This window comes from Schistocerca serialis, chromosome 7, assembly GCF_023864345.2.
Source record: "Schistocerca serialis cubense isolate TAMUIC-IGC-003099 chromosome 7, iqSchSeri2.2, whole genome shotgun sequence".
NCBI classification, from domain to species: domain Eukaryota; kingdom Metazoa; phylum Arthropoda; class Insecta; order Orthoptera; family Acrididae; genus Schistocerca; species Schistocerca serialis.
The window spans coordinates 517,593,007-517,605,957 of NC_064644.1; the positions used below are offsets into that span (position 1 = coordinate 517,593,007).

At 42.1% G+C, this 12,951-nt stretch overlaps 1 protein-coding gene across 1 annotated transcript; it reads left to right on the forward strand.

Annotated features, from left to right (window-relative positions):
- Positions 1-834: 834 nt before the first annotated feature.
- LOC126413195 (myogenesis-regulating glycosidase-like) lies at positions 835-12,477 on the forward strand. Its single transcript, XM_050083090.1, has 5 exons — positions 835-1,030; positions 2,389-3,377; positions 6,645-7,079; positions 8,842-8,998; positions 12,278-12,477. The coding sequence occupies exons 1-5, from the start codon at positions 835-837 to the stop codon at positions 12,475-12,477; spliced, it is 1,977 nt and encodes a 658-aa protein (XP_049939047.1).
- The last annotated feature ends 474 nt before the right edge of the window (positions 12,478-12,951 follow it).

Here is a 12,951-nt window from a genome sequence, read left to right on the forward strand (position 1 = left end):
AAAAGTCAGTCAATTTTTAAAAGTTTTCGCCTTTTTGGTATACTGCTAACAACGAGACTAAATTTGTAATAAGAGTCTCTATTGTGGGCAGTCGCACACTAGTTTGAATTCAGTACATAGGTCGATATGTATTCGTCTTAATGATGGTGTGTATGAGGGCTAACCTTACTATTAATATCCTGAATATATTCGACCAGCAGACAAGCACACCGTTATCGTACTTCCGTCTATATTATACCCTGTTACACTGACATGGGAAATTCCAACCAAACACTTGGTGACCGAGTGTTTTCGAGTACAAATAATCTCCTAATGCACAAATGTCCAGATAGTCAGCCAAGAATATAGCGACTGAGCGTTGTCTTTTTTGGGTTCAAACCATCTCCTGCAGCTCTTACGTTGGGATTGTTATCAGCATGAGGACGTCACTTATTCACGGTTCGAGACCGCTGTGTAACCTAGGCGCCATTTCATCCCTAGACTAACACAGGAAATCACAGATGATATTGTTAACATTTTGTGTTCTGCTCAAACACAAGTACAAGTAATATTCACGCAAGAAGGTGGATGTCGTAGAATCAAGGGGGTCCGACAGAGGGCGTCTGACTGCGGTTGATACTGTAGACCTGTTTAGGATCATATGGGATACTTCGAGGTTTCTGAGTGTGCCATGGTTCGAAGGGGGATCGCAGGGCAACTAAGACCGCATCGTACTCAAGGGGGCGTCCAAGTGAAGCAGAGCAATGTATTTGTTTGACCTAGGAAACAACATGATCCCAGAGATGTTATCGCCCCTCGTTTCCTCACCAGATAACGCGGAACAGTAGAATCAAAATGCCAGGTGTTTTTGTGGCAGTTGCTGTGAATGCACTGAGCTTGACTACTCGCCGCTCTCCTCTGCCTCCAGCTGTGCCCGCGACCGCCGTGCCGCTGCTGGTGGCGCTCGGCCTGCTGGTGGCTCCCGCCGCAGCCAGCCTCAGCACCCGCTACGACGAGGCTGCTGGCCGCGTCCAGATTCTCTCCCACAAAGGTGAGTGGCCGGCGACCGCTGCCGCAGCCGCTGCCGCTGCCGCGCGGCTCGCTGATATCAGCTGTAACAGAGTCGCGACTCTGTACTCGCAGCGTAACCAAACGACACGATCTGTGCTGACACGCAGCGATTACTTCAGGTAAACGTATGAGGGAGACCAACCAGTACCTATGAAAATAATACTCACTACTGTCTTGAGTTTATTGTTTCAGCGACAGAAAATATTGAGATAACGGTCTGTTCGCACTTATTCGACTTAATCAAACCACACTTCGTGGAAAATGATTGCAAGGTGGTATCAATACAGGGAAATGTCCGTCTGTAATTGAAGGAAACAAAGAGCGTACCGCCAAAAGCAGATCAGCTTATATTTACTTATTATATTAACTCCAGCAAGACGCTTCCATTAAAATTATTACCACTGACAGCTGCCCCTTCTTAATATACTACGTGGTTTCACAGTATTTTCTTGTCTGCAAAATGACTAAATCCAGCAAAGGGACAGTACGTGATGATGTCTATTACCAGTCTCTGAATTATATAGCTATAAATTTTTTTTCACGTACTGGAACATTAACAAGTAGCCTTATGTGTCATACGTGTGAATGTAGGTTAACTTTCTAAAATCCTCAGATGACTGATATTTATAATAGCCAAGTCCACAGTACATCAAGATTTTTTCCTTACTAAAAAGTGCACAGTTTTCCTTTTGTATCAGTTTCATTTCTCCTGTCTAAACATATTGTACCATGGGTTTAGGCTAATTTAAATCTCAAAACTGGTTTTCTGAAAGAAGTATAAAATCTACTTCGATTGCACAAGTCTTTACTTCCGCCTAATCCATAACAATATAAACTTTCTGATAGTAAATCAGTGGAATTTGTCTTGAAAATTTTATTTGTTTTCGTAATTACATATTCGCATACGTCATGTCAGTACTTTCCTTACTGCAGGTGAACAAAATCTAACCTCCCGCTATTGTGAACTAACTTGATATTAATGTTTAATATGTGTTCCAGCATAAATTTTATTATCAGTATCTCTCAGTTTCTTCCATTTTCAGCGTATCAGCTAAGCAAAATAATTGATATTATCGGCAGCAACGTGTCTAACTACGCCTAACGACATTTTGATGTCAGATTCACTGCATGGTGTTTCCTCACTTATTGGAAGTGGTATAAATCCATAATGTGAATAACGAAGAGCCACGTCATACGCACGTAAATACTGCTGTTATTATGTTAGAAATCGTGTGCGAGAATGTACGCTAGAGTAACTCACCAATCTGCATTCTCACTAATATTCTAAAAATAAGGGTCTATTTCTGAAGGCACTGTTTGGTTACTGACTTGTTGCAGATGGCAGCGAAGTGGAAATCGGCTACATCCCAATCAGCAGCGAGGAGCGCTCACATGCGCCACGTCATGTGAGAGGCACTAATGGAGAATCCTTCTACTTTGGAGACCATAAAATCGCCTTCCGGCGCCAAGGACGAGAAGGTCGTTGCCTCGGTGTCCGGCAGTGGGTCAGCACACCCCAGACGGTGCTCACCAGTTGTCAGAACCACTTGACCAGCCACATCTATGGCGGGATCGAGAAGAGAGAGCAAAAGTTTCTCATCGAGGATACCAAGTACGAGAACTTCCCGTACATTACAGACCAAAGCATACAAGCTGGCATTGCCGTGCGCTACTGGCTTTTCTCCGACGGCAGATTCGTCTACGTTCATTCGAACGTCCCTCTTTTCATCAACCAGAATACAAACCAGTCAGTAAATGCTATCTGCTTTACTGCTGAGAACAAGTCTCCCTACCCAGCCGATCGAGCGGACAACCTGCTGGAGTGGGACCTGTGTTCATTCGAGGACGCCAGGGAGGCCCACGAGTTTGCTGTCCAAAACTACCTAGGCAAGCCGACTGCAATCCCAGACGACTCCATGGTGCTGAGTCCCGTTTGGGCTACCTTGGTCCGATACGGCAAAAACACTACTGAGGAGTCGGTGCGGAAACTCGCCAACGAGGTGATTGCCCATGGTTTCAACAAGAGCCACATCGAAATTGATCAAAAGTGGGAGACCTGTTACGGAAGCCAGACGTTTGACACCACCAAGTTTCCCGACATAAAGAAGCTCACTGACGATCTTCACGATCTGGGATTCCGTGTAGTGCTGTGGAATCATCCCTTTGTAAACAAAGGCTGTGAGCCGTATTACTCCGAGGCACTGGAGAAAGGCTACTTCGTGACCAACGCGAATGGTAAAACCGAGACCAAGTTTCAGAATGAAGTTGCTGGCGCTGTCGACTTCACCAATCCTGATGCAGTATCCTGGTGGACGAACCGACTCTTGGTGAGTATATAAGCAAACGTATGTAGTTGTTATGCAAGCGGGATCCAGTAGAACGTATTGCTCTACATTACTGGAGTCTTTGAATTCGAGTCTTTTAAACTGCAAGGGCAATTCAGTTGTGATCAGTGGTGTTCTGGGACAAATACTGTGTGTCCTTTGTACTTCCTAGTCCTAAGTTCGGTTTCCATGATGTTATTCGATAGCTGATTCACGATCATCCTTGTTCTCATACACAGTTTTGGTGAGCTGAGATTTCTGAGTAGTATGATCGGAGACCCAGTTTTAAGTCGAAGGCAGTGTAATGGCACTCGTGGCATTTGGAAAAGAGTTTACAAATATTGTAAGGAAGTACACATTTTCTTCAACTTTTACCATCGTGTAGTTCGATTTGTATATTCTCTCTTCACCGGGAATATTTTTTTTTTTAAATCTTAAAGTTGATAACGTCCACAATATTATTTTTAGTTACCAAATAGCACGTCCGGATTAGTACAGTCGTGAACCATATTATGTTAAATATGGTCGATGAGTGCGTCCTCAACAGTGGCAATGTTGCAGAAATCACTGTTGAGTTCAATGAGGCCGGTCGCCTAATTAGTAAGATATATATTCAGTCACTGTACCACTTTGCTGACACTTCACTGTTTGTTTTTGTTAACTCACTGCACTACTTTCTGGCAATTCATATTTCTCCAGTCCGTTCATTTCATTGTTCTTCATTTTCTCTGCTTCTCACGTTGCTTATCGTCGTTCGTTGGGAACTTAAATGTGCTTGGCGCTCTTCGTCTGTTTCGTTTCTTCATTGTTCTTTTTTTTTCGCCGTTTAGCCTCACAACTGGTAAGATCTCCTTTTCTTCGAAGTTTGGACACTGCCTAATATATAAATGCAATCAACTTTTTATTAACAACTGCAGTAAGTATAATTACACACTTTTCACATTTTCTTTTCCATTTATATTCGGTTACCGTATCATTTTAACTACTCACGCTTCACTGTGTGGTTTTATTCACACACTACACTACTTTTTCGGTTCCTAACTTTGTAACTAATAAGCCCTAACAGTGACAAATTCAGGAACTCACCAAAAAGCCTTCGAATAGCCCACAATCTTCCAGGACATTCCACAACACTCGAGAGTGTTCTGGAATGTTCAGGCATGTTTCCGAACATTCTGGAATCTTCCAAAATGTTCCAGACTATTCCCGAACATTTCAGGACATTCCGATTCATTACAGAACATCCTGGAACATCGCCGCAAGAGGTTCTGACCCACTGCGCATCCTCATGGGGATATCATATAAGACAAGATCACAGATATCTGTATTTCGACAGAGCTAACGACGTCAGCTGCCTTTTTCCCTCTCCTGTACAAATTTTAGCTTTCACCATTGAGTTACCTCATTGTCCATTTGCGCCTACTGTCGGAACCTCCCCCGAAATACTGAGATTTACTGCCGTTTTCTCGAAAAAAGTGGTGTCTCGTCTGACATGTTTATAAATGGATACGGAGCCCTTCTGGTCTCATGCCAAGTGACTTTCTATTTTAGGGCTTCGTAAAGGAGACAGCATGCGTTCGACCTCAGCCGAATTGTATGCCGCCTGTTGGCATAAATATATAATAATGTATATGGTCTCTACTCATATTATGTAGTATATCTGTGAGGTTCATTACTATGATACCCTTAGTGCAGATACTCAATAGGATCTGAACCTCTCGCAGGAATGCAAGAAGCTGTGTATTTGGTAAATGGACAGGGTTGCTAGTCAGTAGTGTGCGATAAGTTGAGAATGTTGATCGATCGTAGAGCATGCTCGGATAGCCGGAGCGATTAAAGCGACAGATTGCCTAAGGTCGGAAATCCGGATTCGAGGAGCGGTCCGGCACAAATATTCAACTGTTGCCATTTAGTTATCTCCATGTCCAGTGGCTCCTGACGTCTGCACGTCCTTCGTACTCAGGTTCAGATTTAGCAACAGATCGTGGAGATTACACTGTGGACCAAAGGAAACGTCTGAAATGGGCAGGTGAATTACTTTCCTTGTTACACTTGGGAAGGGTGTCTCCAGATCTAGATATGCCATAATCCATTTAACAGCTGCTCGTTCGTGAATAGAACTGCTTCATGCCTTATACCTTCCCAGACGGCGATGGCATTCCTCCTGTATGCTTGTGTAACATATTCAGTACCACACTGTAGTGACCTGAGGCGCATGGTACAGAACTCACGCTAAGGGGGGTAGGACGTTAAACGGGCCGACTTGGAGCAGGATAGGCACCACAGGACATTTTAATTTCTACTGTCTATACTTTTACAAGTAAATTCATAAAACTTTGTCAGCATGGCCAGGAATGATTCAGGATTCATACTCGTAGCAGCGGAATTTCAAAAACATAACAAAATAATTATTTTTACATGTGAAATTTGATCATTTTTTCACTTACTATTGGCTGCATTTGTTGCTGTAGGTACACTTTTCTTCATAAGTAAGAGAGACTGTTCGATGAGTTTTGCACAGCATACAAACCATACTTACAGATGTGTGAAACTCTAGAATCTATTTAATTTATGAAAAAATGAATGAGCTGTTACGTTTTAAACTTTATGTTTAGAAAAAAATCAAATTGTATAGTTAATTATCTCAATTTCTACCACAGTTTTTAATAGATTGGGAAAATTCTAGTGTTTCATACACCTGTAAGTATGGTTTGTATGCTGTGCAAAATTCATCAAAGAAACTTGTGAAGAAAAATGTACCTACAGCAACAAATGCAGCCAACAGTAAGTGAAAAAATGATGAAATTTCATAGCTAACAAAAATCTGTTTTGTTATGTTTTTGCACTTTCACTGCTATGAGTGCGAATCCAGAATCCTTCCTGGTCATGCTGACAAAGTTTTATGAATTTATTTGTAAAAGTGTTGACAGTAGAAAATAAAATGTCCTGTGGTGCCTCTCCTGCTCCAAGTCGGCCGGTTTGACGTCCTACCCCCCTTAATGTATTGGCCACTAGATTCGCCTGATCTGCTGGATCACTTCTGTGGCGCTAACGGGTGTCTCTTCCTCGTCCGCCAACCCCAGATCCTTAATTGTAGGGCACTGAATGCAGAGATCTGGTGGCACGAACGTCTCGAAACCTATTATGGAGGTATCGAATGTATGACAGAATAGGAGCTGTATTGGGCTCTAAAGAAGGACCAACACGATGTTAGGTAGGTCAGCTTTTTCTGTTTTGTCTCCTAATGTATTGGTTCTTCACTGTTCCCAGGCGCTTCGAAACGAGACTGGTATCGACGGATTCGAGTTCACCGCTGGGGAGGTGGACTACCTGCCGCAGCCGGCCAACATAGAGCCCAAGGAGGTCAGCCCGATAGCCTACTCTGACGCATTCGCGCAGACGATCGCCCAGTTCGGTTCCATGGTGTCGATACAGACGGGTGTGGAGAGCCAGAAGCTGCCCAACTTCTTCCTCATGGACATCGTGCTAAACTCCTGGTCGGGCCACGGCGGCTACGACACGCTCATTCCCAAGCTGCTGCAGATCAACCTGGTCGGACACCCCTTCGTGCTGCCGGAAATGATCGGCGGTTCAGTTCAGAACGGCAAGCCGGCATCCAGCGAATTGTTCCTGCGTTGGCTGGAAGCCACAGTCTTCATGCCTGTTGTGAAATTTTCCTACCCGCCGTGGGACTACGACAACGAGGTGCGTTCACACCTAATACAAGATGCATTCATCTGTTTCCTCTATTAGTAATAGCCCGCTAAACAGCTAATTCCTTGCTTGCGATTGGACTCCCCCGTGGATTGTTCTCGAATTACAATTTAAATATATAACGTGTCACGTTGACATGCGAGGCATCGAGTGACTCGGGACCAATTGCAGGCTTCATCCATCTATTTGGACGCTACTAAAGTACTTAAGGTTGTCACCTTCGTAGTTGTGAATTACATTCAGTATCTTTTATGTTTGACTGCAGACTGCAGAAGAAACGACTAGGTTAAGGAAAGGCAAAGCGACGATATAGTTTTTGTAGATATGGAGAGAGCTTTTGACAATATCGACTGGACTACGCTCTTCGAAATTCTGAACGTATTACGGGTGAAATACAGGGAGCGAAACAGAAACCAGACGGCCGTTATAAGACTCGAGGGGCATGAACTTTAAGTAATGATTCGTAATGGTGTACATTCGACTAGTACATCGAGCCAGCAGTAAAGGAAAACAATGAAAAATTTGGAAAATAAAATAAAGTTCAGGAAGACGAAACAAAAACTTTGAAGTTTATAGACCATATTGTAATTCTGACAGAGACAGCAAAGAACTTGGAAGAGCAGTTGAAAGGAATGGACAGTGTTTCGAAATAAAGATATCAGATGAACACCTACAACAGCAAAACAAGGGATATGGAATGTAGACGAATTAAATCACGTGAAGCTGCGGGAAGTATATTAGGGAACGGGAAATTAACAATAGTAGATGAGTCTTGCGATTTGGTTAGTAAAATAGCATGACGGATCAAGCAGAGAGAGGATATAAAATGCGAACTATCCATAGACGGAAAAGCATTTCTGAAAAAGATCGACAGTTATTTTAAGTGTTAGGATATCTTTCCGGAAGGTATTTGTCTTGAGTGTAACCTTGTACGGAAGTGAAACGCGAAAGATAAACAGTTCAGACAAGAAGAGAACAGAAGCGTTGAAATGTGATGCTACTGAAGGGGTCTGAAGATTATATGAGTAGATAATGTAACCTACGTAAAAAGGTACTGATCTGAATAGTGGAGAAAGTAAATTTATGGCATACCTTGATTAATGGAAGTGGTCGATTGAGAGGACACATTTGGAGACATATAGAGATCACCAATTTAGTACTTGAGCGAATTGTGGGGCAAGAATTGTGGAGGAAGACCTGGAGATGGACACAGTAAGCAGTTGATTCTGGAAGTTTTCTTGCTGGAGTTGCAAATTTGGTAAAACGAAACTAACGGGAAAGGCAGGAGGTGTGTATTATTTGGCTAAGTAGCCGGAGTTGAAAATTTCTGTACACTTGATGCCGTCTTCAAACGTCAAAAAATTGTACAGACTGCCAGTTACGCTGGCGGCCCGCAGGTGTGACAACTTCGGCTAGTCTACAAGAGAAAAGCGGTGTTGTGGATAGCCCAATAAACTGTGTTCTCTTCTGACTGCGGTGATACTGCGTCGCGTATAGAAATGGTATTGTTAGCACCTAGGCGTTATTATCTTTGAGCCAACTTGAGAAGATGTAGCCATTCCTCATGTCAGACTAGTTTCATTGGTCTCTTCAGAGAGGTGTCACTCTTACTGAAGACTATACAGATATCCAAATTTCAAATGAGAATATAAAATTCGAGCGAGACTTCTCGTTAGCTCCAGAGTACTTCCTAAGGTTTACTTCCAGCAGGTAGACACTTTACGGAAGGCTGTCACTAGCGACCGTGTTGCAGACGCTGGAGATCGCCCGCAACTTGACTGACCTTCACGCCAAGTACGCGCCGCGCATCGTGGAGCTGATGCAGAAGGCGGTGGAGGACGGCACGCCGGTCAACCTGCCCGTCTGGTGGCTCGACCCCACAGACTCCACTGCACAGACCATCGACTCAGGTACCAGCGCAGACTTTCTCTGTCCCACCAGTGTGTTATCTGCCTTCCTGCATTCTAAAGTACTCACCACGTTTGCGTGACAGATTTGTTTGTCATACTTTCACAATAAATGTACTTCACCTACGAGCAAATGTAACGCATTATACATCTAAATTCAATCAAACTGTGAAGCCGGGGTGATTAGGCAAGCGTCTTCCCAGATCTAAGATAAAAATTCTGTGAATTACGAAGTGTTTTAAATCTGATTTGCAAGGCGCTGTTGTCATCTGCTGCACATTAGACTTCTGTTGGCTGATACCTTAGTTTCTGTTTGGTCTCTCTCTCAGCAGATTATTCTCTTTCTTCTGCAGTGATATGAACAAAGTTGACCATTTCACAGTTCTTGGAGGAGAAAACTTGATCATCCCTTTAACACTTAAAATTAATCTTAATGTCCTGGTGGCATTGCTATTTTTAGGCGAGAAAAAGCAGCTGACAGCTGTAAGAAAATTTCAGATTCGAATTGAGCGTTAAACATTTCCTAGTCTCAAAGCAGATTTTTACCAAGTGCCAGGACGGGCAGTTTTTACGAATGGGAGGAGCTCACCACTTTAGTAGGCACAACATTTGAGATAATGTCGTGTCTATAGATCAGTGTTTCTACTATGAATCAGCTAGTGGGTATTTCTTGCCTATTTTTCCTTGGAGACATTAGTCTTGTCACTCTCCTGTACCAAACTTTCCATCTCGAGTCATCAGCCTGTTACTCTCCTGTGCGAATCCCTTCATCTCAGAGTAGCAATGACGAGCTAAGTCCTAATTGATTTTCTAGGTCTATTCCTACTTCTGTCTTGGTTTTTAACCTCCACAGCTCCCTCTGGCGCAATGGAAGCTATTCCTGCATGTCTTAAAGATGGCGTGTCATACTGCCCCTTCTTCTTGTCAGTGTTTTCCATATACTCCTTCCCTCACTGATTCTGCGGAAAACCCTCTCATTCCTTACGTTACAATTCCTCCTGTTTCAACATTCTTCTGTAGCACCCTATCGCTAATGCTTCGCTTCCTTTCTGTTCAGCGTTTCCCACTGTCCGTACTTCGCTTCCATACAGTGCAGTACTCCAATCGTACTTTGTCACAAATTTGTTCGTCAAATTAAGACCTATGTGTAATACTTCTAGTAGATTTCTCTACGCCATGAATGCCATTTTGCCCAATGCTAGTCTTTTTTTTTTTTCATGACATCCTTGCTCTGCCACCACGGTTTATGTTGCTGCCCTGCCTGCAAGATTCATTCACTTCGTCTACTACGTGATCTCAACTTCTGATATTAAGTTCCTCGCTGATCTCATTTCTGCTGCATCGCATTACTTTCGCCTTTCTTCGATTTACTCTCAGTCCACATTCCGCCGCTGACACATGCATTACCCACAAAGAACAACGTGGAGTATAGAGAGGATACTAATAACACAAATGCATGAAATGCATATGGACAGAATATAGTTACACTCTTCACCCTGCTCTAAACTCCTGTATTAGAAATTGATTCTTATTCATCTTGTTTGGCGGCTGTACTTTTTCTGGGTCAGGACACGAATTCAGTTTGTGACACCCCGATATGTGCAACGAATATAAGCATCCAGGGTCACACAAGTTGTTTCATTTAGACGGTATCACCCATATTATTTCAGTTCCCTTTCGTCATGCTAATTCTACAGGTTTTTTCCGTAGATGGCTCCAACAGACAACACTAAAGAACATCAGTTGGTATATTCCCTTCCTAAAGACAGTTTAAAAAGGTTCGTGTTCGTCGACGACATAATAAAACAACGGAACTTTTAATATCAGCCTTAATATCAGTGGAGACAGTAACTCTACAGCACTAATTCGAAGCAAACAATTCATGCCATATTCTCACAATCACTTCTTTAATCCATTTTCACATATGCAAAAATGTGTTGGTAGCTCCATAAGTAGACACTAGTGTTCGTACAATGACTAATACACTTGTGTGTAAACTCCAGCTGGATATCAATGTGGTGTCAAAAGTAGAAACATAATAGAGTTTAGCTCTGCATATTTTGCAGACCTAAGAACTAATGTGTTGGTCTACACTCCAATTTCTCTCATTCCCTTTACAGATACTGCAGTTCTTTTATTTATTTCCGAGTACATTGTCTCCTGATAGATTATTGTTGCTGAAAATAACATTCAGATTCTGCTGAACTTTGAATGGCACAATTACAGCATTTGGGACAAAGTAATTGTCGTGTAAATGTTATGTATTTGTAGAGATTTACAAGTACAGGTACATTCTGTTAAATGCAACCAGCTAGTCTGTACGATTAAGCAAGAGTTTGGGAAACTCTAGCATTTCGAAAGAAATTTACAACAAACCTCATTATCTTTTATTTCCACACATTATCTGATTATCTAGTGAAGGGGTTAAGTATCTGGCCCTTTTTAATTTTTATTGTGGAAATGTACGACATGTAATTGTGTATAGAAATCGCGCATCTGTTACTATTGATGAAAGTAACTATTTTCTTTGAAAAATACCAGTGCAACGGCGTATATTTTGTGGTACCTACATAAATTAAACAGCAGAGTTTTAATACAATTGAGGATGCATTTGATATTTAAAAACAGCACTCTTCCTTCTTGTTTACAAGTTTATATTAGATGACGTAAAATATCAACAACACTAAGCAATGTGCAGATAAAGATATTAAAGATTATGATTTTACAAGTCGCTTCACTTGTGTTAGTGTAAACCACCGCACATACTTCATGTCTCTTCTTCTTGAGGTGATCTACCGAAGTTGATAAATGAAGGTGTGACTGAATAAGTGATTGTCAAACAAATGAGTCTGCAAGTATATTAAGAGAGACAAGTCAGAATGAATAACTAGATATTCCTCAGCCGTGTACCAACTAGCAGAAAAACTATTTTAAACACTATCCTAAATTTTTACATCTTGTCCTTGGCTCATGTTACACGCTAAATATTGTTTCCGGAAAATGTAGCACACCTATCTGGAATAAATTTGTTCCACGTCTTTCCTTTTGAGAGGACTTTAAAGTGGAAGTTACTAATTGGTGAATTTGATATATTAATGCAATATAGTCCGTGAGAGGTTTCGGGAAACTCTCACAGGACATAAACATGGGTTATTATTATTTTTAATTCATTAAGAAAAATTTTCTAATCATTATTTTCTCACTTGTGTATTTCCCTACAAGTTACAATACGCAGCAATTATTTGCACAGTATGAGTGGCAAGCTGTTTCCTTTCTGTGCAGAGTTCCTTCTGGGCGAAGACATCCTTGTGGCGCCGGTGATCTACCACAAAAACACCGACCGAGACATCTACCTGCCCAAGGGCACCTGGAGGGACGAGGTGGACCCCGAGCACCCCACCATAGAGGGCCCCACCTGGCTCCGCGACTACCCGGCGCCTCTCAACACGCTGCCCTACTTCACCAGGGTCACCTCCTCATAGCCGTCACCGTCTGAATCCCCGATATCATCTTAGATATGAAGGCCATGTTTGGATAATAACAACCACAGCCTTTTAAGAATGTCACGTCGACGCATTACAGCTGGAAAATTATATAATGGCAAATTTTAAATACATGCATTAGTTGCAGACTATGTTGTACACTCTTTTAGTCTCACTCCTTTGTTTTACATATCCTCTTAATGTGTACAGACACTTCTCACGTTAAACAAACGTTTTCGACGTATGGATTGCTTACGTCAAGAAGTAACACATGTACTGTAGCAAAATTAACTTCTATTAAGAGAATGTACGATTTCAACGATGAACACTGCTCCCAAGAGTGCATGGAAAAGTGAGGAAATGCCTCGCAACTGAAATACACGGAGAAAGTGACAACATATGACAAGATAGCTGAAATGATATACGAGCTTTATCTGAAATAATACTACATTAGTATCTGAAGACTTGTCTCGA